Source organism: Curcuma longa, chromosome 11, assembly GCF_044706935.1.
Source record: "Curcuma longa cultivar G26 ecotype Majalengka, Jawa Barat chromosome 11, ITB_CL_G26_1.1, whole genome shotgun sequence".
Classification (NCBI taxonomy): domain Eukaryota; kingdom Viridiplantae; phylum Streptophyta; class Magnoliopsida; order Zingiberales; family Zingiberaceae; genus Curcuma; species Curcuma longa.
In genome coordinates, this window is record NC_133871.1 from 24,703,999 (window position 1) to 24,731,529 (window position 27,531).

Below are 27,531 nucleotides of genomic sequence, written 5' to 3' on the forward strand. Positions count from 1 at the left end.
ATAATAACAATACACAGAATTATCATGTGTCGATCATCTACTATAATGTTGCACTTGAAATAAACAGATACAGCTAATAGATCGACCTAACTTAAATAATCCCAGATGGCTAAAGGGCTTAAATAAACAGAAATCTTAAAAACTAGAAACCTAGAAAAGCTGTAGTCATGTAAAGTAATCTCAGCTGATGATGATGCATTGTGAGTTCAATAAAACTATTCACGGCAAATCACTTTTTCTTTCAGAACTTTTAGGGCCTCTTGCAAACCATCCTGGGGAAAAAACTTGCAATATAAGTAATAAATAGTTTTAAAAAAATCTAATTCAATTATAGGGAGATCTAGATCATTTCTTTTATAGTTTTCATATCTCAAGTACCTCTGAGGAGATCCTATCGGCCACTTTCAATGCTTGCACTTTTATCTCAGGCGATAATGCCAACTTTATGGTTCTTGCCAGGGCATCTGCAGCCTGGCTGATGCTTGTGGCATTGATGTTTTCTGGAAGAAGATGACAACTACGAAGCGGCTCCGGTGCAACTCCTATCCAGTGGAGTCTCTCTGCCCAATAAAACTGATCTAATATGAATGGACATATTATCTGCAGGGAAATATATATGATCCGTCAGTCGATTATAATCTATGTTTGAAATGCAAAGCTGATCTTTGTACTGTTGTGGTGAGTAAATCATAGCATATAAATTGACCAAACTGAGCTTTAATGTAATTTGAAGAGTCTTGGCTACTCAATCTCAAACACTAGAGGGGAAATTGACTAAGCAAGGCTCTTCAAATTACATTAAAGCTCTTATCCAGTGCAAGCAACCCGATAAAATGCTCTTTTATACACAACCTGAGGGATTCCAGCATGAAGTGCTGCAGCAGTTGAGCCACTGGCAAAATTAAAGCAAGCATCACATTAGACGAAGCACACAGATCCAACAAAAGTTGTGTAGGGTATGCTTTGCTCCTAATTCCTTACCTACCTCCATGATGAATTGCAACTGCGCATCTAGGGAAAAGCCAGCTATAAGGTATGGAGCTGAACATGTCAAGTTAGAAGAACACCCATGAATCTCAAGAAATTTGTCAAAGTTGATATGTAACGTTTCAGAGAAATTCTAGCCATTACCCAGAAAAGCAATAGAGCCGGTCTCTGAAGAGGAGAGTGCCATCTGCAGTGTCGAGCTGTGGGTCGACTTTGCTTGTTGATGCAGCTGCAATTGATTGTATAGAAGCATCCAATGGTTCATATCCAGCTGTGAGAAGGATGAAATGGTATTCTGTGGCCTCTATAACGGCTTCGAGCACCCTTAGGAATGCATGTGGATTTTTAAGAAAGCCCATGCTGTGAAATAAAGAAATTACTTACGGAACAGGCAAATGACAGACTATTCTATTGTACTTTGTGTAGAGCAAAACACATTTGTACCCAAGAAAAACATCAAAGTTGGTAGAAGATTGGCACAACACTTGGTAGGATCCTTGTTAATATACCTGGACAAGAATTAGTGATCTAGATCATAGTTAACTGAAACATCAATCATTGGTCTCACTAAGGACAGTGAATATGATTTCCTTACCCATGTCCACAACATACTCAAGACTTGTAAAAGAAATAGAACCAAAAAATATGTAACCTTATTCTATTGGCATAAAGAATACTATCTTAAACAATGGAAACATTAGACCTTAGGGATTTGATGGCCTATATATATTTTTTTAAGTTTCCCATCATTAAGCTCCAATCCATGAGCTAGGATCCCCTAGTCGTTCTAGTTTTCACATAAATGAAACCTCATAAATCTGCACTGGTAGCTTATTATCAAGAAAAAGAAAAAGCAAGAAAAGAATCATATTCACACAGGCAAGCATCTTCAGTTCAAGCAATTACTATACAACAACAACCAAGCATTATCCCACTAAGTGGGGTCGGCTATGGAAAGTAAGTTACCTTCCAATGGAACTTAGGCCTATAAATATTGGTAAACACGGATAAGATCTTTCTGTAAGGAACTGCTGTATATCAGCATGAGTGGCACACAATTCACTCTTTCTAGTCATAGAGCTACTAGGATTTGGTGACACTGTTTCCCTACATCTGTTGCATGAAAATTGCCAATCCAAAGGAAGAAACCAGAATCCACAGGCGTGAGTGTTCGGTGGCCAGTAATCTGTCAAGAGTCTCAAAATTAGTCCATGTTTAAAATATTAAGCAACAATTATCAAACAAATAGAGAAAAGGTGAATATAATCATAACAACAGAATGCAAGTGAAAAGTATAAAAACAAAAGAAGATCAGAAGAGGTCATAAATTATACTGATCTCTGACATTTACCATGTGAGTTCTGAATAAGAAATTTTTGCATGTAGGTTAAAGGTTGTATTAAGGATGAGGCAAAAAGAAAAAAATAAGTCACAAAATAATAACATTTTAAGTGCATAAGTAGCATAGTACAACTTTCTTAATATTTCATGCAAGAAAAAAAACACCTAAAAGACACACATATGTACTTGGTCAAGCTTTTGCTAATCGAAGTAAGATGATATTCAACCAAATTACCCTTGTCTATTCTTAGTCATATAAATCAATACAGTGCTTTCCATTTAGTAAGTTTCTGATTTACTAGTGTAGCTGTGTTAGCAGAAAAGAAAGATTTGTTACAGCCAGCCAAATATACAATCTCTTAATAGAAAATGAAAAATGAACTTTACAAATTTCTTGCACAAAACACCCAAATCCATGGAAAGAAACAACAGGCTAGCAGTGTACGTCTCTAGGATACTTAGTTGAAGCCTTCTAGATAGCAGGTTAAGAGTCGCAGAGAAGGAGAGTGAAAGTTGAAAGCCATTGTGGCATGCATGCAACACATTATGATGCAATGAACTGAAAATTGTACCACAGACCCAAAATAAACTGAGAGTAAAGAAGTAATTATCGCCATACAAATTTCAGATTCAAAACTAACTACTCATAAAAAATATCAAAAACTACTTATCGTGGAGTTTAAATGCATTACCTGGACATTCCACAATTTCCTTGCTAAATCCATACCTGCTCAAAATACAGAATAGCTAATATAACACTTCAATTAATATCTAGAACATGATATTAAAGTATAAAATAGTTCCTGTGCTGGTAATTTGGCAGCTTTACTTGCACAGTGATTTTACATAGACTATTCAGGCACCTGATGAACCCAGTTCAATCCTTTGAGCAAGGAAGGTCAATTCTTTTCGGGATTTTATGAGTCAATATTATATTTCACAAGTAAACACATAGGAGGAAAAGTTGAACTATTATATATTTGACAGGAATTTGAACCCAAAAAAATGTTTATCTTAGACTCCTCATTGTTGTCTGTGTGTAAGAATGTAAAGTGCACCTTATAAGAGATATATTATATTGGAAATCACTATGACTCTCAACAAGAAAAGGCAAAAGCTAAAAAATATATATTCTAAAAGCATAAACTTTTTTAGCATTACATTAATACTGGTGATTCTGCTTGCATATGCCACATTGGAAGGCTCGTTACTGCATCCTGTAATCCTTTAGAAAGCAAGTTAATATGGTTTACAATAAATTAATAATCATCCAAATATTTAGTGGATAAATCAGTTGAAGTCACTTACAATGAAAGGAATGGAGCTCAGTTTCAATTGTTTACTTCTCCATGACCCCCAATCTTCTGTGAAAAGTGGCCACATCCAGTGGGCTACATCCTTCCAACTAACCTATTAACTTAGAAAGGAGAACCAACTTTCAGATTCAAAAAACAGGTGACCTGCACTATACAAGTACAATGCACTGATCATTTTATCAACAGCTCATCTATGAAAGAGGTTATACCATCGATGATATTTATGTCCACCAGTAAACAAAAATATCAAAGTGAGTATCCTTAATCTAATTCCTATTTGGTGCTTTCGTTTGACTGATTCTATCTAAGGTTGAATTAAACAGCATAATTCAAGTCATTCCATGAATGTCTAAATAACAAGTTATTCAGAATACTATGTTTCTTTTCCCCTTCAAACAACAGCCTATGGAAAGAAAAGTTATGCAAGACTAAATACCAAGTACAAGAGGGCATTAGATGGGGAAAAACAACTACAAGCAATGACATACCATACCGTGTTGGGAGGAGCTTCTTGAAAATATTTGTACAGAAGTGGTAGTTCTTGTTTGAACTGGCGTGCAAATGCTGAAGGAGCACTGGATATGAATATAAAGAATAGTTCAGAAATATGCAAAAGAAAGAATTAAAAAATTTATTATTCATCAATTGATGGACAATTTTATCATATATAACTTATTAGTTTAAAACTGATTTCCACTAAATCAACAAATCTAAGCTGCCTAGAGGCAATTTAACTTAAGGTATAGGCACATGCAAACTGCGGAAAGGAAACCTTTTCCTTAGCACTAACTTACACACTTTTTTATCATCAAAACCCATGGTTATAAAATGAAAAAGCGAACCATATAAACAATGCAATAGAATTAAAGATAATCCATGCTGATTCACTATGGCTTGAAAATGAAAAGCGAACCATATAAACAAGCTTAATAAAATTAAAGATAAAAAGAGGGGTGAAAGTCATAGAAGATAAAAAGAAAAAAAAATGCTGCAAATCTTTTTGCATTTGTTTGGACTAAATCTAGATTATTCCTCAGAATCATAAGAAAGAAACAATAGCAAGGGTTAAGTTTATCAACAAACCAAAAACATCAATCAATACAGAACACAAAAAACATTAATCATGTACGCACTGAATGTCAGAATAATAATGAGTTTTTAACTGCCAATGAATGTCTAGAAGTTACATAAATAAGATGCAGAACTGACCTATATGGAACAACATAGGGAGAAGCAATGACACATCGAATTTGAAAAGTTTCAGAAAGATGCCAACCTTCCTGCATCAGTTGTGATTTACAACTCTCTATCAAGGTGAAAAAAAAAGAATAAAAAGTAGTAATACAGGAATTCTTCAAAATGAATGAAGTACCAAGGCAAAGAAATTTATCACAATAAAATCACTCTTCATGTTTGGATAATCTCCGAGGACACTTTCGATCGCAGATAGACATTCTTCCCTGTGCGCTGCCTGAATCTTCTTCTTGTGAATTGGAAAGGATACATGCTCTGAATCTGGACAAGAGAAATTATCAAGCACGAGAATCACTGTAACAAACAGAAGAAGACAGGACTGCGAGGACAATATCTGTAAGCTGACCTGGCATATTAACAAACTGATGAACCGAAAGAACAGGAGGAGAGTTCACTGGAATATAAGTGACATTCTTCTCTGCTAAATGCACCCTTAAACTCTATGATAGTAGCATCTCTCAGTAAATCGAAACAAAAAGATATCTTTTTGGAAGACAATAAAAAAAAAGATAATACGATTAAGGCATTTAGTAGAGCAATCGAATAAAAAATGCACTATTTTAGAAACCTGATGCGCACGATGAGTAATCAACACAACTTGATAGTGCTTTTGGTCACAAGCAAAAGCAGAAGCAATCGCCTAATAACACAAAAAAGAAGACAAGAAAGTGATGGAAATTACCAAAAGGTAAAAAGAACTGAAATAAGAAACATGGAGGAAACAAAAACTACCGCAATGGGGAAGACATCGCCCTTGGTTCCAAACGCCATAAAAATAGCTTTAGGTTTTTGGTATGCCGCCATCTTCCTCGACGCCCTTCCCTTCCCTCCCACGCTCTCTCTCTCTCTCTCTCTCTCCGATTGAAAGATTTAATAGGTGATCCTATTAAAGATCACTGCTTGAAGGGGTTTGCAAACAAACAATCATTTATGATCAAACAAAGCACTAAATCGTGAATTAATGACGACTATTAAAACTGATGCACAGCATGTGCTCGACAAAACACCGAAGAAGGAAGAGTTTACCACTTTGAGCAGGATGAAACCGACTAGGGAGAGAAATATATGGATGAGATGGTGATCGAGCTGAGATGGTTGCATGAAAGAGATGAGACGGGAAGCGACCTCAAGGAAGGCCTGGACTTGTTCTTCCCCATTCCCAACAAATAGGGCAGTGACGGCATTCCGCATATCACCCACCGTCATTCCCAGCCCAAAGGCCCAACGCACGAATCTCAAAGCAACAGCATCACTGCTACAAAAATCATCGATGAGCACGTAAATTACTATCGCATTGCTCTCAATCTCGTGATGTGTTGATTTTGTTCTGCTACATTCACTCATATTTAGTAGTTGCTTGCGTTGATTCATCTTTCACTCATCTGTTTGACTGTTTCATCGTCCTGTCGACTTAGCGTTGGAGATCAGAGATTAAGCCCAGAAAGTGTTTGGTTTATTGCCTGTGTGAAAGTGAATATTGTTCTTGATGTTCAAACATTTCTAAAACCACAAAATTTACGAAAACTAGACATGTTTGGTGCCACTAAAATCATTGCAAAAATCCTTATGCGTGGTTCAATAGTTCCAATGCCATCAACTAATGAAGGAAAGAAGAGAGTTCTTCTCCTCAGTTATAGTGAAATCAACACCACTTGAAGAAAGAACTGGATTCCAGGAGGAACGATCTTAGCTGATTTTTGTTCCTCATCTCTGCAAAAAAGAAGGGAAGCCACAGCTTTGCCTAAAGAGTAGCTTGGAGAATTAAACCATCCATGGACGGCAGTCTTTTGGATGTTCAAGCCACGGAGAGAGAGTGTGCAGAAGAAAGATCAGTGTGGAGAAGTCTTGTTTATTGAGATAATGGAGTTTTAGAGTGCTGACAATTTTTTCTTAATTCAATTCAATAATTTGTTAGTATTAATTTTAACAAACAGTTAGAACTAATACACCAAAATATACAACTAGTTCTAGCATTTAATTAAAGGCTCAAATACATTAATCTACCATCTCTGAAACGTCTCAAATGCGCCACCAAGTTAATTAATCTCTTAAGCAATTAACTAGTGAACCTTATCAGACTATTGACTGAGAAGCTACCTGTCAATTCAGAATTCAAAAACAGTTAATTAACTTCACTTATTCCTCACAAATTAACACCAATCGGCTGCTGTACGTTTAATAAATTAATCCACACCAGCTTAAAAGCTGAATATTCAAATTATCTCAAGTGTTACTCCCTCTATATATAGAGATATCCATGCATGTAATTAGGCACCACACTTCATTAACTGAAGCTCAACCAATTATCTTATATATTTTGATCACTTGTAGTTTTCATTTGAGAGCACATGGCTTCCATCAAGGTTTCAACTCTTCTACTAACCTACGCGTTCATCGCGGTGTTTCTTCATCCATTCTTGTGTCAAGGATCAACAACGAAGATGATGACGGCAACGAATGAAGCAAGAGTTGCAACAAGTGATGGTAATTGATAGAGTTCGATAATTTCTACATAGTGTGGTGGTATAGTATGATAAAATTAATTAACTAATCATATTGTTTGTTTGTTTTTCTTATAGGTAAAATGATAGATCAAGGGATAGCCTACTTGCTTATGATGGTTGCGCTTCTCATGACATATCTTCTCCATTAATGCTTTTCATGGATGGCACGCTTCATGTTCCTTCATTGCTCATTGTTGAGTGAAAAAAAAATGAGATCATGTTCTTCTTTAATTTGGTCGATCTACTTAAAAATATATTTATTTTTATTGGAGTCCTATTAGAATGTTCCATTGTGTATGAAGTTAGAAAATGAAATAAACATTTATTTGATGGCTTAATTAGAAACTATATAGTGAATGTTATTTCCCTCTTTTGTCATTCATTACAAGAAAATTGATTATTAATGACCAAATTAATGATTAAATTTAATTTTATTATTAAATTAAAATCGAATTAATCATTTTTATTTTCATCGTTAATTTAATTTAAGAGTAAATTGGAATACAATTGAATATTTTTTTTACAGAATTAAAATGAGTAACTATATGTTTCCCGCTCTCCCGTAGGTAACTTTACCAATTCCTTCCTCACCAGCGCTTGGTAACTTTACCAATTCCTTCCTCGCCAGCGCGATCTCCGATCTCCTCTCCCTCGATCTCTATCTGCTCTCGCTCCTCACGCGATCTAAGCGTCTCTCCCCTCTCCGTGGCAGGGCAGCCGAGGCACGACCTCGCCGTGCCCAGATCAGGTCGCGCCTTGGCCGCGGCCTCCCAGCGAGGTCGCCCCTTGGCCTGTTTTAGTCCGCAGTTATATTACTGAAGGTGGGCTTTCAACTTTTTCTTTTTCTTTTGCTATTGAAGGAAAAAAGAAAGTTTAGATGATGCACAACTCCATGAAGAACAGTCTGATCAGTTTTTCTTGATTTGTTTGTGATGGGGACTTGAATATATCTCTCTGCCAATTGATATCATGAATGAACAGCTTTCACAAATTGAATGTTAACAGGCTTCTAACTCCACCTGGAACTCCTCAAACTGCTCCTCTGGTTTCTAGTGAGAGCCAAGTACTGCTGCACCAGCAAAGTGTACTATTGTTAGATCAGCCTCAACTATCAGAGCATCTAAGGTTAGTGATTAGTATCATATCATCATATAAATTGCAATTCCTTTTTAATTGTCATTCTTCTTTTCTTAGTTTTGTTACAGTTTTTCTTATATAAAAGATGCAACCATCTGTTAATATGGTTTATTTTGTTAAGACTTGTAGCAGACCTAGGAATAGGATGCCTACCTTCGTTTATATCAAGTCAAAATTTCTTTGAATGAACCAAATCACACATTGAAATGGGGAAAATATGACTGGATCATAGATATAATATGCTTTAAATAGATTATATATTATTCGTAACAGGGTGCCTTCTCTGGAATTGGTTCAACTCTTAGTGTGAATGGTGACCTTCCAAGAAGTTCATACTTTGGAGATTTTATACCATTAGACAAAATCACAAGACTGATATTATAAACTGTTAGCCAAAGCAGTCACTTTCTTGACAGTGCTTTGGCATCATGGTAAAAGAGGGAGCAGTAATTTCTATTGTTTCATAGAAATTTAATGAAAAACAAGAAAACAAACTCATAAGGAAAAATGGGGATACTGAAACTGGAACCTTGTTTTTGGAATTCTCTTTAGCCATGTGATTTTTATTATGAATATGGTTCAACGTGCTTGGCGCTTTTTTGTTTGCAATTGCAGCCTTCTTTGTGGAGGAGATTTGTTGAACGTCATACTTTTCTTCAATTTACTGTTTCAGCTTTCCGCTTTGTAAACCGATCAGCATATTTATTTTTACATTTTTAATAATGTTGTAAATTTATTCTTCTTTAGGTTTCAATGAATATGGATAAAACTTGGATGTACAAGAGATTAAGAAATGGATTTATAACTGATGAATATTTTAATGGAGTTGAAGAGTTTGTGAACTTCGCAAAACGTCATCCAGACTGTATGAATGGTGATGAGTTACGTTGTCCATATAATCATTGCAAATGTAGAAATAAAGCTTTCCATGATGAGGATACTGTGAAAGTACATCTAGGTAAAAATGGATTTGTTCCAAATTATTACAACTGGTACTGTCATGGAGAGCCTTATTTGTCTGAACCAATTAGACATTCTGTTGCTTTGTCATCTGCCCCTATTGCTGGAGAGGTTGTTGATGGAAGCAAAAAGAACTCTCTCTACGGTCTTGGCTCTCAGACAAAAGTTGGATTTGATCGTGTGATGTCTAATCCTAAGCGCAAGGACTGTCCGAGTTCTTCATCTACTGAACTGCAAGTGTTAAGACAAGAGAATCAAGAATTGAGGGATCAGTTCGCGACATTAAAGCAGTCGGTGGAAAGATCAAATTAAAGCGGTAGAAGATCGGGTCAAGGCGGCAGTAGAGCAGTCGATGGAAGATCGGGTCAAGATGGTAGTAGAGCAACAGATGCAAGATTTCATATCTTGCTTTATGTCGTCTCAACCATTCATGAATCCTTCTGTTTTTCCAACGCCGCATGATTTTAATTCCCAAGAGACTCAAGACCCTAACAACAATTCTTCTTAGGTTAGGTTAGTTGACCTTCAACTTAATCTTTTTATTTATCACTCGTACAACATGCAAATTGATTCTATTAATTTTGATATTATATGCAATTATAATTGTATTACATCTTTTCAGGAACAATGTTGATTAAAAGTCAGCACTTGAAAATTTGGATTTGATACTATATTTGATATCCAAACTCTCATTAAGGTATATATTTTTAAATTTGTGTTTATCGGTTTGTGTATTTTTTTTTTTTTGATAAGTAGTTTTAATCTTCTGTATATCTATGATGTAAGAATATATGAGACTTCAATATGCAGTTCTCCAACTAATATCTACCTTAATTTTAGATTCATATATGAGTATGATTGTTTTAAAATAGAAAATGTAGTGGAATTTTAACTGTTTCTTTTTTACAGGATGGGACGATGAGAAGGAAGAAGGCAAAGAAGTGATGAATGTACGTGATTTTGGGCAGGATGGGATGTGATGAAAGTTGACCCACGTGCTTGTTTTTGTGATGGAAGTGATGGATGTATTATTTCTGAACTATGCAATTGTTTTTGAATGTTGTTTTGTTGTTAAATAGTTGTAACTTGTGTATTTTGAATGTTGAACGTAACTTGAATTTTGAATGTTGCTTTGTTTAGGGTTTCTGAATTTTAAGTTGAATTTTGTGATGTAATGTAGTATTTAAATATTCTTTTAAGGGGTATTTTGGTAATTTTATTAAATTTAATGATGAAATTTAATTATGATGTTAAATTAATGATGTGATTAAATTTTCATCGTTAACGTAATATAGGATTTTAATCTTCTTTTATGAGTATTCTCATTTAAATCCATAGCAAATTTAGTAATGGATTTAAGTTTTTGTCATTAAATTTAATTTGGTCGTTAAATATTTTAGTGAATAAAAAATTTAAGTTTGATAATTTTTGTTATTAAATGTATTTAGTAATCTATTAGCTATGTCGTTAATCGTTGTTTGTGTTATAGTGGTGGTGAATGAAATTATTTACGTGTGGAATTTGTTGAGTAGTTATCATCTAGAAAAAATATTAAGATATTTTACTCATTTACTGAGTAAATTAAGTCGCTAATTTAAGCGATGACAAAACTAAGTTTGCAACAAGGGAGAAAATATCTATAGATTTATTTTTAAAAATGCCATAAAATGATTTTTCTAAATAAATCTCTTAATTTCTGCACAGATTTTGGCGTATGCAAGTCAATACAACGTTAATGCAGAGTTAAAGCAATCCAAATACGAAAACAACTTGAAATTTATCGATGCAAAATATAAAAAATTATTTTATTTCATTGATGTTGTTGTTAATAATATTTTATCCATTCATTCTTGATTTATTGACAAATAAATTTATTTTCTTGGTCGACAGAAAAATATTTTTACAATAGTAGTTGCAATTAGAAAAACACATACTAACACTAGCAGTAAATAAAAACTACTATATGATAGTTAGACCAAAAGAGCTAAGAGCATCCATAATGAGCTCCCCTCCCATCGTGAATGACTATCAAATAGAAGGATCCCCCTCTCATAGTGGGAGAGAACTCCTTTTATTAACATTGAAAGTGCTCCTTTTTATTTGTTTAAATAAAATTATTTTATAATTTGACGGTTCTTATTTATATATACATCTAAATAATAATATATTAAATACATTTTATATCTATATATAATATAAAAGATAAATAAAGAATGAGATTCATAAAGGAGTTATTGGGAGTTTTTTTTATAGTGGAAAGATGAATGAAATTTTTTATTTTTGATGTGGTAGTGTAGGAGTCACATAAAACTCCTGCACTAACTCCTACCATGGAAGATGCTCTTATATATATTTAATGATATGTAAATAATAGTGTATTAATTTTTTAAAACCCACTAATTTCTTTCATATTGAAAATATTTTATCGGAGCACATGTCCAAAATATAAATATATCTAACGAGATACAGGATCATCGATATCGACACTATAGCATCAAATATCAAAGCATGATATAAGATTCTATGAAGTCACCTTCAACACCTTCCTTAGGGACAATCTAAAAATATCGTATACACTTTTATTTTGAGAGGACATCAAGTTGGATATAAAAACATGTTGCTAATTAAATTGCTTAAAGAGTTATAATGCCTAAGCCATATATCATATCTTTTTGAACTGATTTATTTTGAAATGAGTTGAATGGGATTAAGCATTCCATATGGCCAACAGTGCTTTCTTTAAGAACTCCTTCATTTGATAAGCAATGTTACATTATTTCAAGGTTTGAAGAGAGAACTGGATTTCAGGAGGAAGGATCTTAGCTGATTTTTGTTCCTCATCTCTGCAAAAAAGAAGGGAAGCCAGAGCTTTGCCTAAAGAGTAGCTTGGAGAATTAAACCATCCATGGACGGCAGTCTTTTGGATGTTCAAGCCACGGAGAGAGAGTGTGCAGAAGAAAGATCAGTGTGGAGAAGTCTTGTTTATTGAGATAATGGAGTTTTAGAGTGCTGAAAATTTTTTCTTAATTCAATTCAATGATTTTTTACTATTAATTTTAACAAACAGTTAGAACTAATACACCAAAATATACAACTAGTTCTAGCATTTAATTAAAGGCTCAAATACATTAATCTACCATCTCTGAAACGTCTCAAATGCGCCACCAAGTTAATTAATCTCTTAAGCAATTAACTAGTGAACCTTATCAGACTATTGACTGAGAAGCTACCTGTCAATTCAGAATTCAAAAACAGTTAATTAACTTCACTTATTCCTCACAAATTAACACCAATCGGCTGCTGTACGTTTAATAAATTAATCCACACCAGCTTAAAAGCTGAATATTCAAATTATCTCAAGTGTTACTCCCTCTATATATAGAGATATCCATGCATGTAATTAGGCACCACACTTCATTAACTGAAGCTCAACCAATTATCTTATATATTTTGATCACTTGTAGTTTTCATTTGAGAGCACATGGCTTCCATCAAGGTTTCAACTCTTCTACTAACCTACGCGTTCATCGCAGTGTTTCTTCATCCATTCTTGTGTCAAGGATCAATGACGAAGATGATGACGGCAACGAATGAAGCAAAAGTTGCAACAAGTGATGGTAATTGATAGTGTTCGATAATTTCTACATAGTGTGGTGGTATAGTATGATAAAATTAATTAACTAATTGTATTGTTTGTTTTTCTTATAGGTAAAATGATAGATCAAGGGATAGCCTACTTGCTTATGATGGTTGCGCTTCTCATGACATATCTTCTCCATTGATGCTTTTCATGGATGGCACGCTTCATGTTCCTTCATTGCTCATTGTTGAGTGAAAAAAAATGAGATCATGTTCTTCTTTAATTTGGTCTACTTAAAAATATATTTATTTTTATTGGAGTCCTATTAGAATGTTCCATTGTGTATGAAGTTGGGAAATCAAATAAACATTTATTTGATGGCTTAATTAGAAACTATATAGTGAATGTTATTTCCCTCTTTTGTCATTTATTACAAGAAAATTGATTATTAATGACTGAATTAATGATTAAATTTAATTTCATCATTAAATTAAAATCGAATTAATATTTTATCATTAATTAGTCATATTTATTTTCATCGTTAATTTAATAATTAATTTTTTTTTTACAAAATTAAAATGAATAACAACTATAGTGTTTCCCCTCTCCCGTAAGTAACTTTACCAATTCCTTCCTCACCGCGCTAGGTAACTTTCCCAATTCCTTCCTCACCACCGCGATCTCCGATCTCCTCTCCCCCGATCTCTATCTGCTCTCGCTCCTCACGCGATCTAAGCTTCTCTCCCCTCTCCGTGGCAGGGCAGCCGAGGCACGACCTCGCCGTGCCCAGATCAGGTCGCGCCTTGGCCGCGGCCTCACAGTCCGCAGTTGTATTACTGAAGGTGGGCTTTCAACTTTTTCTTTTTCTTTTGCTATTGAAGGAAAAAAGAAAGTTTAGATGATGCACAACTCCATGAAGAACAGTCTGATCAGTTTTTCTTGATTTGTTTGTGATGGGAACAATATATTTTACATTTACACTTGAATTATTTGAGTTACAATTATATTTCTCTGCCTTTTTTTTTTTTTCTTACTTTTTTCCCCTCTGATATCATGAACGAACAGCTTTCACAAGTTGAATGTTAACAGGATTCTAACTCCACCTGGAACTCCTCAAGCTGCTCCTCTGGTTTCTAGTGAGAGCCAAGTACCTGCTGCACCAGCAAAGTGTACTATTGTTAGATCAGCCTCAACTACCAGAGCATCTAAGGTTAGTGATTAGTATCATATCATCATATAAATTGCAATTCCTATTTAATTGTCATTCTTCTTTTCTTAGTTTCGTTACAGTTTTTCTTATATAAAAGATACAACCATCTGTTAATATGGTTTATTTTGTTAAGACTTGTAGCAGACCTAGGAATAGGATGTCTGCCTTCGTTTATATCAAGTCAAAATTTCTTTGAATGAACCAAATCACACATTGAAATGGGGAAAATATGACTGGATCATAGATATAATATGCTTTAAATGGATTATATATTATTCATAACAGGGTGCCTTCTCTGGATTTGGTTCAACTATTAAGGATGCTTAGTGTGAATAGTGACCTTCCAAGAAGCTCATACTTTGGAGATTTTATACCATTAGACAAAATCACAAGACTGATATTATAAACTGTTAGCCAAAGCAGTCACTTTCTTGACAGTGCTTTGGCATCATGGTAAAAGAGGGAGCAGTAATTTCTATTGTTTCATAGAAATTTAATGAAAAACAAGAAAACAAACTCATAAGGAAAAATGGGGATACTGAAACTGGAACCTTGATTTTGGAATTCTCTTTAACCATGTGATTTTTATTATGAATACGGTTCAACTTGGTTGGCGCATTTTTGTTTGCAATTGCAACCTTCTTTGTGGAGGAGATTTGTTGAACGTCATACTTTTCTTCAATTTACTGTTTCAGCTTTCCGCTTTGCAAACCGATCAGCATGTTTATTTTTACATTTTTAATAATGTTGTAAATTTATTCTTCTTTAGGTTTCAATGAATATGGATAAAACTTGGATGTACAAGAGGTTAGCAAATGGATTTATAACTGATGAATATTTTAATGGAGTTGAAGAGTTTGTGAACTTCGCTAAACGCCATCCAAGCTGTATGGATGGTGATAAATTACGTTGTCCATGTAATCATTGTAAATGTAGAAATAAAGCTTTCCGTGATGAGGATACTGTGAAAGTACATCTAGGTAAAAATGGATTTGTTCTAAATTATTACAACTGGTATTGTCACGGAGAGCCTTATTTGTTTAAATCAACTGGGCATTCTGTTGCTTCGTCATCTGCCCCTATTGCTCGAGAGGTTGTCGGTGGAAGCAAAAAGAACTCTCTCTAATCTTGGCTCTCAGACATTTGATTGTGTATGTCTAATCCTAAGCGCAAGGAATGTCCGAGTTCTTCATCTACTGAAGTGCAAGCGTTAAGACAAGAGAATCAAGAATTGAGGGATCAATTCGCGACACTAAAGCAATTGGTGGAAGATCAAATCAAAGCGGTAGAAGATCGGGTCAAGGCGGCAGTAGAGCAATCGATGGAAGATCGGGTCAAGACGGTAGTAGAGCAACAGATGCAAAATTTCATATCTCGCTTTATGTCGTCTCAACCATTCATGAGTCCTACTCTTCCAATGCCGCATAATTTTGATTCCCAAGAGACTCAAGACCGTAACAACAATTCTTTTTAGGTTAGTAGACTTTCAACTTAGTCTTTTTATTTATCACTCGTAAAACATGCAAAATGATTTTGTTAATTTTGATATTATATGCAACTATAATTGTATTACATCCTTTCAGGAATAATGTTGATTAAAAGACAGCACTTGAAAATCTGAAAATCTGGATTTGATACTATATTCGATATCCAAGCTCTCATTAAGGTATATATTTTTAAAGTATGTTAAATTTGTGTTTATCAGCTTGTGTATTTTTTGATAAGTACAACGACGGAGCGTCGTTATGGCTGGACTGGGCTGTAGCCCAGTCCATCTTCAAAAAAAAAATTGAAGCCCTAGTCTCTGACCTCTCTAAGCCTAAGCCCATTGAGAAATCTGCTCTAGAGATAGCCCAGTCAATGTGTTCAGAAGTATTATCCAGACGATTTCACTGCTCTAGAGATAGCGGCATTAGAGAATCAGTTGGAGCATTTTCTTATTGATATTTCAGATGATGATCATTTGAGGCAAGTGGAGACAATAACTGAATTGTCTCATAGTTTGGTGAAAACTGGAAGACATTGAAGATTGTAAAAACAAGATTACGGAACAAGATTGAAGATGATTTTTTGAGGAATGCTTTGTTGGTGAATGTTGAGAAGGAGATTGCAAGGAAATTCAGCTATGATGACATTATTACTTGTTTTAAAAATATGAAATCTCGAAGAGCCGATTTGTAAAACTCGTATTTTGTATTTGAACTTGATATTCGACTGTATTTTGTTTTTGTTTGACTGGCAGCCCAGTCCCTAAATTTGGTCACGCTCCGCCATTTTTTTGATAAGTAGTTTTAATCTTCTGTATATCTATGATATATAAGACTTCAATATGCAGTTCTCCAACTAATATCTACCTTTTTTGGATTCATATATGAGCATGATTGTTTTAAAATAGAAAATGTAGTGGAATTTGAACTGTTTGTTTTTTACAGGATGGGACGATGAGAAGGAAGAAGGCAAAGAAGTGATGAATGTACTTGATTTTGAGCAGGATGGGATGTGATGAAATTTGAACCATGTTTTGTGATGGAAGTGATGAATGTATTATTTTTGAACCATGTAATTGTTTTTGAAAGTTGCTTTGTTGTTAAATAGTTGTAACTTGTGGATTTTGAATGTTGAATGTAAGTTGAATTTTGAATGTTGCTTTGTTTAGGGTTTCTGAGTTTTAAGTTGAATTTTGTGATATAGTATAAGATTTCAATTTTCTTTTAAGGGGTATTTTGGTATTTTTTGTTAAATTTAACAATGGAATTTAATTATGATGTTAAATTAATGACGCTATTAAATTTTGTGATATAATATAGGATTTTAATCTTCTTTTAAGAGTATTTTGATTTAAATTTGTTGTTAATTTAGTAATGAATTTAAATTATTATTGTTAAATTTAATAATAGAAATTTAATCCCGTGGTTAAATACATTAGCGAATAAAAAATTTAAGCTCTATAATTTTCGTTATTAAATGCATTTAGCAATCGATTGTAAATGAGATTATTTATGTGTGGAATTTGTTGTAACTATCATCTAGATAAAATATTAAGATATTTTACGCATTTACTGAGTAAATAAGGATAGAGCTATTGATGTGGGCACTCAGTAGGCCCGCATGGAGTACATACAAAACTTATATATATATATATATATCTGCTGGCTACTTATGAAACAATTAATTAAAGGTATTAATTGGTCATTAACTGACTTCAATAATTAATGCTTCCACAGACATCAAGCGCCCAATTTACGCTTGATTTATAATTCATTTAAACCATCCTAACTTGATCAAATTTGGTGGCTCTATTGGACCGTTCAAATGCCCCAGTGTATATTATATGATGTATCTCTGTATATATATATCCATGCAATTAGCTAGCGAGGCATACAAACTTAGGCATCAATCCATTTGCTCAACAATTAAGCCTTCTCGCTTCTACCTCTCATTCAGTGTTCATTCGAGATCACTAATGGCCTCCATTAAGGTTTCAGTTCTCATGCTAACCTATGCATTGATTGCGGTGCTTCTTCATCCATTGGTGTGTCAAGGAACAACGACAACAACAAAGACGATGATAACCATAGGTGCTGCAACCAGTGATGGTATGCAATTGAATTCATTTTCAGAGTTGGATATCATGTGTTTAGAGCTGTGGTAACTAATTATCTCCTCTTGGCAGGTAAAACAATAGAGCAAGGAATTGCATATATTCTTATGATCACTGCCCTTCTTATAACATATCTCATCCATTGATAATCACAAATCATACACCACGGATGACACGCCTCAGTTCAACTGGAAGATCAATTTGTCACAATGTATGTATTTTTATTTGAATTAGGTATTTTATATCATTAATTTGTCCCATTATTTGTAAACAAAGGATGATGAAATAAAGGATGATTGTCAAATGAGAACATTGTATAATTCATTTTCTTCACAATAATTCCAATTGTTAGAAAAACATATAGGAGGAAGAGTACCGCAAGTCCATTTCAATAAAACAGAGTTCAACCTATCTGAATAAGTTAAGGGGATACTAAACAATGAGAACATGCACTCATGAGATTCATGAAGATGAACATGATATATTGTCTGATGGGTGTGAAATGATAAACAGTAACGGAGTGCATTCATGAGATTCATTCGCACATGTTCGACAGAGTAGCATGATTTGGCGAGTATTATACATAATGTCAAACAATTGTCAATTGAAGAGCAAGTTAAATCTTATGTGGATGCGGATGACCCATGTGCACAATGCTTACATTGAGTGTGTTGCTTTTGCTTTGTCATCTCATTACCACCCACAAGAAAGTAAGCAGTGTGCCTGAAAGCCCAAAAACAATAATAATTTTCATATTATCAACATATGAAGATACATTGACGTGATGACGTTGAAAAAAAAAACGAAATTAGTGATAGGTAAATGCCTGAAAAAATTCATCATTTTGACTTTTGAATCGGGGTCGATGCTTGAGGTGCTATCCAGTGCTTGTTGCATGTGGTGCAGCCACCTCTCAGCAGCTTGGTGTGTAACTGGGAATGGTGCATGTCGTCTGATCAGAGCTGGATGACCTGCAATAATGATTCGAGTGAGAATATGTTGAAACAATTCAGCAAAAGGATTCCTTTCATTATAGAAGCAGCCCTGGAAGTAGTAAAATCTATGAAGAAGCATTTACTCAGTTTCTTTTCTGTATCAGACTAGTTGACATAGTATTCCAATTTAGATTCTCAAGTTCTCTTTCTTGGGGAACCAAAATATCATAATATGGAAGTGAGGAACAAGAAAGCATCAGATCTATATTTTGTTATGCTATTATAGTCAATCTGATTGTCACATCTAGCTAGCTATCTACCATGTAATCTACACAGAATAGTTTGGTCATTCAACATTCTTTAATTGTTGTACTTGCACACAAGAATGCATTGATAGTCTTATGTGGCAATTACCTAGGGGAACTCATCCTGGGGATGTTTCTGACTTTAGTTAGCTTGACTTTGGCAAGATATTAGCATTTATTGGGACAACAGGTTGCCACAATTTATAGCCTTTCTTCTTGGTGTATAAGAACATCTCATGACTTTTTGTTTGACAACACTATGAAAAAAGAAGGGGCTCAATAAAACTAAAAACTAGTTGTGAAGTCTTCCAATTGCAACCATAATGCACTGATTCACTGAGGTTGAGAAGCCAATGGTAAGACAACATCCACAATAATAGGACAACTTATTTACCTTGTACATATATAGAAGGTTAGAATGTAATAATCTATTAGACAGGTGATGCTGGTAGCAAGAGATATCTTAGCCAATCCGCAAATATTTGTATCAGTACAAACATTTTGTTCATGATGATAAGCAACTATGAGAAGGGGAACCTTGTGCAACGGTAAAATTGTTGCTGTGTGAACTTATGGTTACGGGTTCGAGTCACTGAGACAGTCTCTTGCAATGTAAGATAAGACTGCGTACAATAGACCTAATATGATCCGACCATTTCCCAGGATCCCGTATTGACAGGAGTTTTATGCACTAGACTACCTCCTTTATAATAAGCATCTATGCCCAATGCATCACCAAGTTGCAAAGGGGCGAACTTGAAGCATCAGGCTTCCACAATGACAAAATTATTGAGGATAAAATATTATTAATTCAAAGACCCCTTACAAAGGGAGAATTGAGATCTTTTTAAGGTCCCAACCCAACTAAAATTGGAAATAAAATAACTCAAACAATAAACATCCACTTACCTATTCAATAACTTAGAAAACAAATTGTATACAACTTTTACAAAAAAAAACTAACAAATAACTCGAATACTAAAAACTCTAACTTGAAAGAAATACCTACCAAATAAAAAGATGCCAAACTTTTTGACATCTAAAATAGCACAATTATAAAAAAATAACTACAATTTAAAATTCAAAGGATAAAATGATTTCTAATATGCATCAACGACCCAATCTTAACTAAGATTATCAAGAAACTCAGTTATGTCATCAGCTACATGCAAATATAATGATGCATTAAAGAAAATTTGAAAACATCTTCCTTACCGGAAAGGATATGCAATCAAGAACCCTTGATCACAACTTCATAAACCTTAGAGGCAATATAAGGCGAACACATATCCAAACAGAATAAAGAACTAGTAGCTACAAAACCTAGACATTAGCATTTCTGACTAATATACCATGCCTAATTTGAGCACAGGAGTAGGACACCACCGTACCCATTCCAGGAGTTCCTAACCATAATTCTCCTTAGAGACTAGACCTGACAGCTTTGGAACCTCATCCTTCACACAAAGGTGATTTTACCACTGTACATTCTGAGATGCAATGAGATGATTATTAACAAAAAGAACTAAAAATTAGATGAAAATCGAAAGCATGCCTAGTAGAATCTTCATTTAAGTCTCACTCTTTTAATGTAAAGCTAAAATAAGCAATGACAAATTTGGCAGATAAAATTTAATTTTGCCGCTTCATAAGGTGAAACGACTAATAGAAGAGCTGGAAATATCAATCCGACAGCAAGGAGTAATGCCCTGTTTACTCCGAAGCAGGGACAAGGTAAAAAAGGGACTGCTCCAGGTTTCCGTTCGGTCTCCCATAAATTCCCTACCGACGAACGCAAACTTCGGTTGCGAATCGACGAACTCCGGAACAGCTAGCGTTAGCGAACTCTGGAAAAGCGCAACCCAGGCAGAAGAACTCGTTGCCTGGGAACGGCGCCGCCGCGAGGTCGCTACGATCTGGCTGCGAATCGCAGCCGCTAGCTCACGATCTGACCGTGAGTCGCGGCGGCCGGAGATTTTTTTTTTCCCACCGTTACTTCTTTTCCCTCCCCTCCTCCATCCGCCCTTCGAACTTCGAGGTAAACAGGGCATAAATTCCCCTTACCTCTCCTCTGGGAATACAGATTAGGGCCTCCCATCCTCTGAACGAAGAACTCGTACTGGTTCCGGATCGCGTCCTCCTTCTTCGAATTCGAAAAGATCGAGCGGAACCACTCCTCCTCGTCATCGTAAACCCTACCGACAAACAACGACAACGAAATCAAAAATGGGCAGAATCCATCAACTACAACGGAGAGAGAGGTAGATCGGCCTCACCTATTGTAGAAATTGGTTGAGAGGTCGATGAAGGGCTGGATTCCGCCTAGGGTTTCGAAGAGGTTGGTCTCGTCGATGGCGACGGCATCGCTAGCCGCCACCCCGCTCCACTCCGACGCCTTTTGCTGCAGCGACTGCATTTTTTTAATATATTCTTTCTCTTCAATGATTTCGAAGCGAGGGAGATCTTTATAGGGCTCGTGTCGGTGCTAGTCCACACTCGTCCATCGGACGGTCGAGGATGAGGAAGAGTATTATTTTAATGCTTCATAACAGTGCCTGACCCATTCGAAAACTCGTCTTCCTATTGGACTAACAAAGAGACTTGCAATGCAGGGCCCAGCTGAATGGGATTTTATTGACGCGTACCGAAGCGTGCGAATTTAGGTGTGTTCTTATGTGGCCATCTCCTCATCACCTTCCTTTGCAGCCCATAATGGGCCATCCCACTCAAATAGCCCATTAATGTTCGTTGGCTTCTCTTTTCCCTCCCCTGTGATAACCCATGGATATAATCAGTTCATCGAGAACGATTTATGCTTCATCGTTTCTCTTAGGAAATAGACATAATCAGTTCATCGAGAACGATTTGTGCTTCATCGTTTCTCTTAGGAAATAGACGTCCATCTTTACCTCTAAGCACTGTTGGAGGGGACGAATCTGTTTTAAGGAAACTGCGTTGAATGCAGGCATCGGCAACTCATCCATCTTGCCACTCGACTCAGCATCTTGCCCACTCGGCTCGGCAGTCGACCTCTTGGTATCTCGCCCACTCGGCTCGGCCACTTGTCTCGGCACTCGGCCACCTACCTCGGCAACTCGGCTAGGCAGCTCGGCTCAGCAGTCGCCCACTCGGCCCAGCAACTTGCCTCGACACTCGGCCACTCGGCTCGGCACTCGGCCACCTACCTCGGCAACTCGGCTAGGCAGCTTGGCTCGACAGTCGCCCACTCGGCCCAGCAACTTGCCTCGACACTCGGTCATTCGGCTCCGTAGTCGCCGACTCGGCCCAGCAACTTGGCTCGGCGTCTCGGCCACTTGGTGTCTCGGCCACTCAGCTCGGTAGTCAACCACTCGGCTCGATCACTCAGTGTCTCGGTCACTCGGCCACTCGATCACTCAGCTCTCTCCGGCATAAGGTACTCAACAGACCATCCAAGAAGCTCATACTTTGGAGATTTTATACCATTACACAAAGTCACAAGACTGATATTATACACTGATAGCCAAAGCAGTCACTTTCTTGACAGTGTTTTGGCATCATGGTAAAAGAGGGAACTGTAACATCTATTGTTTCATAGAAATTTAATGAAAAACATGAAAACAAACTCATAAGGATACTGAAACTGGAACCTTATTTTTGGAATTCTCCTTAGCCATGTGATTTTTATTATGAATACGGTTCAACTTGGTTGGCGCATTTTTGTTTGCAATTGCAACCTTCTTTGTGGAGGAGATTTGTTGAACGTCATACTTTTCTTCAATTTAGTGTTTCAGCTTTCCGCTTTGCAAACCAATCAGCATGTTTATTTTTACATTTTTAATAATATTGTAAATTTATTCTTTTTTAAATTTCAATAAATAAAATAAAATTTGGATGTACAAGTTAGGGCTGAGCAAGCGGGCGGGTCGGACAGGTTCGTGCAATTTTCCCACCCGACCCACCATTGGCGGGTTAATAAAATTTAAACCCAACTCGATTTTTTTTTCGCATCAAATTCGGCGGGTGGCGGGTGTCGGCGGACGGGCGGATTGGCGGGTGGGTTTAGCGGGCCGGGCGGGTACTGCTCACCCCGTCGCAAATGCAAGAACTCATTGCTCAAAACTGAAAACTTCCAGCTGGTCATTTTTTTCCTCAAATGTTTCATAGCAGCTCCATTTGTTGCAGCATTGTCCACTGTAATGGCCAACAACTTCTCTATTCCCCATTCTAATAAGCAACTCTCAAGCATTTTACAAATTGTCTTAGCTTTATGGTCAGAAATGACACAAAAGCTCACAATTCGTTTTTGCAAATTCCACTCCTTGTCAATCCAGGAGCTTGGATGAATCGAATCAATGTTTTGTTCCAGGAGAAGAGTTAGAGAAAATACCCGAAATTCCACATAACTAGTGAAAAGTTGAAACTTGAAACTTGAAACTAAAGAGTGAAAATTACATACTTGAAATCCTTTATTCTTGACTCCTGAAGCTTGAAAGTTGGGAGAGAGGAAAGTGTCGAAGTATGAGAATGGGTTTGCTGGAAACCCCTCTTTTTTGTCCTTATCTATTATTAAACAAATCATTTTTAATATATGTATACATATATTTTATTATTTGTATATAAATAGGCGGGCGGGTCGGGTTTAGTCGGATTTTAAAATTAAAACCCGAAACCCGCCCGTGTACAAGCGGGTTTGTCAATTTTCTATCCATTTTTATTTTTAATTTTTTTTAAACCTGCGGATTGGCGGGTTCCAGATGCGGGTGGCGGGCGGGTTTAGCGGGCCGGGCGGGTACTGCTCACCCCTAGTACAAGTGGTTAGTAAATGAGTTTATAACTGATGAATATTTTAATGGAGTTGAAGAGTTTGTAAACTTCACTAAACGTCATTCAAATTGTATGAATGGTGATCAGTTACGTTGTCTATGTAATTATTGCAAATGTAGAAATACAGTTTTCCGTGATGAAAATATTGTGAAAGTACATTTATGTAAAAATGGATTTGTTTCAAATTATTACAACTGGTACTGTTATGGAGAGCCTTATTTGTTTGAATCAATTAGACATTCTGTTGCTTCATTATCTACCCCTATTGCTCGAGAGGTTGTCGATGGAAGCAAAAAAAAACTCCCTCTACGACCTTGGCTCCCAGACAAAAGTTGTATTTGATCATGTGATGTCTAATCCTAAGCGCAAGGGTTGCCCGAGTTCTACATCTACTGAAGTGCAAGCATTAAGACAAGAGAATCAAGAAGTGAGGGATCAGTTCGCAATATTAAAGCAGTCGTTGGAAGATCAAATTAAAGCTTTAGAAGATCGGATCAAGGCGACAATAGAGCAGTCGATGGAAGATCGGATCAAGACGGTAGTAGAGCAGCAGATGCAAAATTTCATATCTCGCTTTATGTCGTCTCAACCATTCATGAGTTCTTCTGCTTTTCCAATATCGCATGATTTTGATTCCCAAGAGACTCAAGGCCCTAACAATTATTCTTCTTAGGTTAGTTGGCTTTCAACTTGGTCTTTTTATTTATCACTCGTAAAACATGCAAAATGATTTTGTTAATTTTGATATTATATGCAACTATAATTGTATTATATCTTTTAAGAAATAACGTTGATTAAAAGTCAGCATTTGAAAATCTGAATTTGATATTCGATATCCAAACTCTCATTAAGGTATATATTTTTCAAGTATGTTAAATTTGTGTAAACATCAGTTTGTGTATTTTTTTTGATAAGTAGTTTTAATCTTCTGTATATCTATGATATAAGAATATATGAGACTTCAATATACAGTTCTCCAACTAATATCTACCTTAATTTTAGATTCATATATGAGCATGATTGTTTTAAAATAGAAAATGTAGTGGAATTTGAACTGTTTGTTTTTTACAAGATTGGACGATGAGAAGGAAGAAGGCAAACAAGTGATGAATGTACTTGATTTTGAGCAGAATGGGATGTGATGAAAGTTGAACCATGTGCTTGTTTTTGTGATGGAAATGATGAATGTATTATTTTTGAACCATGTAATTATTTTTTAATGCTTTTTGTTGTTAATTAGTTGTAACTTTTGTATTTTGAATGTTGAATGTAAGTTGAATTTTGAATGTTGCTCTGTTTAGGGTTTCTGAATTTTAAGTTGAATTTTGTGATGTAATGTAGTGTTTAAATATTCTTTTAAGGGGTATTTTGGTAATTTTATGTTAAATTTAATGATGGAATTTAATTATGATGGTAAATTAATGATGTGACTAAATTTTCATCGTTAAACGTAATATAGGATTTTAATCTTCTTTTATAGCTAATTTGGTAAATCCATTGCAAATTTAGTAATGGATTTAAATTTTTATCGTTAAATTTAATTTCATCGTTAAATACTTTAGTGAATAAAAAATTTAAGTACGATAATTTTTGTTATTAAATGTATTTAGTAATCGATTAGCTACGTCGTTAAACGTTGTTTGTGTTATAGTGATGGTGAATGAATAAAAAAATTATTTTATTTCATTGATGTTGTTGTTAATAAGAGCATCTGCAATGCTAAAGGTGTTATAATATTTTATCTCATCAAAACGCTGGAGTCCACTACCACATCTGCGTTATAATATGCTACATTTTCACCCCACAACGCATTTAACGTTAATACGGGTCCCAGTTTGACCACCATATCGTGATCGACCAAAACTACCTCCTATCGCAGAACTACGTTAAAAATTTTAATATTAAAATAAAAATTAATTTAATATTTTAATGGAGCCCACCACATTCGTTAAAACGCGTTCAAGACTCTGAACGTGTTAAAAACTTTTAACGCGCCAAATACGTGGCCAACTTAAAAATCCGAGGCGTTATAATGCCTTTTTACGCGGTGTTATGGTTGTTAATATTTTACTTGTAATAATTATTGATCCATTCATAGTTGATTTATTGACAATTAAATTTATTTTCTTCGTCTAGAGAAAATTATTTTTACAATATTAGTTGCAATTGAAAAACACATACTAACACTAACACTAGAAGTAAATAAAAATTACTCTATAATAGTTAGATCAAAAGAACTAAAAGCGTCAATAATGAGCTCCCATCGTGGATGACTATCAAATAGAACGATATCAAATAGAACGATCTCCCTCACACAGTGGAAGAGAACTCCTTTTATTATTTTATAATTTGACAATTTTTATTTATATATAAATCTAAATAATAATATATTAAATACATTGTATATATACATATATAATATAAAATATAAATAAAGAATGAGATTCATAAAGGACTTACTGGGAATTTTTTTTTCTATAGCCGACAGATGAATGAAATTTTTTATTTTTGATGTGGTAGTGTAGGAGTCACAAAAAACTCCTACAATAGCTCTTATCATGGGAGATGCTCTTAAAGCATCCCAACGGCTGTGTTAATGGGGGTGTTATAACACTTTTGGTGTTAAACACCGATGTGGAGGGGTGTTATAATACCCCTCCACTTGAACGCATTCAAGTGACAGTTAACGATTAATTTTAACAGCTATTTTTTTATTTTTTTAATTTTTAAATTATATTTATTAAACAGTTAGTTTTAACGGCTATTAACAGGTGGTTTTAATTTTTATTAAAAATTATAAATTTTAAAATTAAAAATTAAATAAAACGGTTAATTTTTTTAACGGTTATTTTTTAACAATTAGTTCAAAATTTCGTCTATAAATATCTATCAATTTGTACAAATATTTTCATTCCAACTCATTATACTCCCCAATTCTACTCTCTAAATATTTTCTCCATCTATTTTTTTTTAAGTTCCTACAATCTTATTTTCTATTCGAAATGAATGAAAAAATATTTTAATAAGGTGGATAGTGGGATTTATAAATAATGAGTATTAATATTAAAAAGAATGTGAATGAAAAAAATATATTATTATGAAGAATATACAATAGTGGACCTGCTTTTTAATTTTAAAAAATCTATTAATTTCTTTCATATTGAAAATATTTTATCAGAGCACATGTCCAAAATATAAATATATCTAACGAGATACAGGATCATCGATATCAACACTATAGCATCAAATATCAAAGCATGATATAAGATTCTATGAAGTCACCTTCAACGCCTCCCTTAGGAACAATCTAAAAATATCGTATACACTTTTATTTTGATAGGACATCAAGTTGGATGTAAAAAACATGTTGCTAATTAAATTGCTTAAAGAGTTATCATGCCTAAGCCATATATCATATTTTTCGAACTGATTTATTTTGAAATGAGTTGAATGGGATTGAGCATACCATATGACCAACAGTGCTTTCTTTAAGAATTCCTTCATTTGATAAGCAATGTTCCATTATTTCACGGCTTGAAACTTGAAAGGAGTGTCTTCCTTGTTCATGTCACTTGCTGCAAAGAAGGATAGAGCT

At 35.0% G+C, this 27,531-nt stretch overlaps 2 protein-coding genes and 2 long non-coding RNA genes across 5 annotated transcripts; 2 read left to right on the top strand and 2 right to left on the bottom strand.

The window, feature by feature from the left end:
- Positions 1 to 36: 36 nt before the first annotated feature.
- LOC141842128 (sterol 3-beta-glucosyltransferase UGT80B1) lies at positions 37 to 5,718 on the bottom strand. The gene is made up of 15 exons (XM_074730347.1): positions 5,631 to 5,718; positions 5,467 to 5,538; positions 5,245 to 5,338; positions 5,017 to 5,159; positions 4,854 to 4,924; positions 4,138 to 4,219; positions 3,637 to 3,738; positions 3,490 to 3,545; positions 3,021 to 3,055; positions 1,954 to 2,173; positions 1,132 to 1,347; positions 982 to 1,041; positions 853 to 892; positions 379 to 600; positions 37 to 272 (listed from the first exon to the last, which is right to left on the bottom strand). The coding sequence occupies exons 1-15, from the start codon at positions 5,700 to 5,702 to the stop codon at positions 216 to 218; spliced, it is 1,542 nt and encodes a 513-aa protein (XP_074586448.1). The 5' UTR covers positions 5,703 to 5,718; the 3' UTR covers positions 37 to 215.
- A 2,280-nt stretch (positions 5,719 to 7,998) lies between these two features.
- On the top strand, positions 7,999 to 10,655 carry LOC141842129 (uncharacterized). 2 transcript variants are annotated; one of them, XR_012602855.1, is made up of 4 exons: positions 7,999 to 8,223; positions 8,408 to 8,527; positions 10,122 to 10,196; positions 10,409 to 10,655. It is a non-coding gene; the product is annotated as an uncharacterized LOC141842129 (long non-coding RNA). The 2 variants fall into 2 exon arrangements; XR_012602854.1 differs by lacking the exons at positions 7,999 to 8,223; positions 8,408 to 8,527 and adding an exon at positions 9,336 to 10,007.
- A 3,093-nt stretch (positions 10,656 to 13,748) lies between these two features.
- LOC141842130 (uncharacterized) lies at positions 13,749 to 16,940 on the top strand. The gene is made up of 4 exons (XR_012602856.1): positions 13,749 to 13,921; positions 14,169 to 14,289; positions 15,873 to 15,955; positions 16,722 to 16,940. It is a non-coding gene; the product is annotated as an uncharacterized LOC141842130 (long non-coding RNA).
- A 1,446-nt stretch (positions 16,941 to 18,386) lies between these two features.
- On the bottom strand, positions 18,387 to 21,563 carry LOC141836883 (group 2 truncated hemoglobin 3-2-like). The gene is made up of 4 exons (XM_074724352.1): positions 21,407 to 21,563; positions 21,195 to 21,325; positions 18,717 to 18,861; positions 18,387 to 18,613 (listed from the first exon to the last, which is right to left on the bottom strand). Exons 1-4 carry the CDS (start codon positions 21,544 to 21,546, stop codon positions 18,514 to 18,516), a joined length of 516 nt encoding a protein of 171 aa, XP_074580453.1. The 5' UTR covers positions 21,547 to 21,563; the 3' UTR covers positions 18,387 to 18,513.
- Positions 21,564 to 27,531: the final 5,968 nt, after the last annotated feature.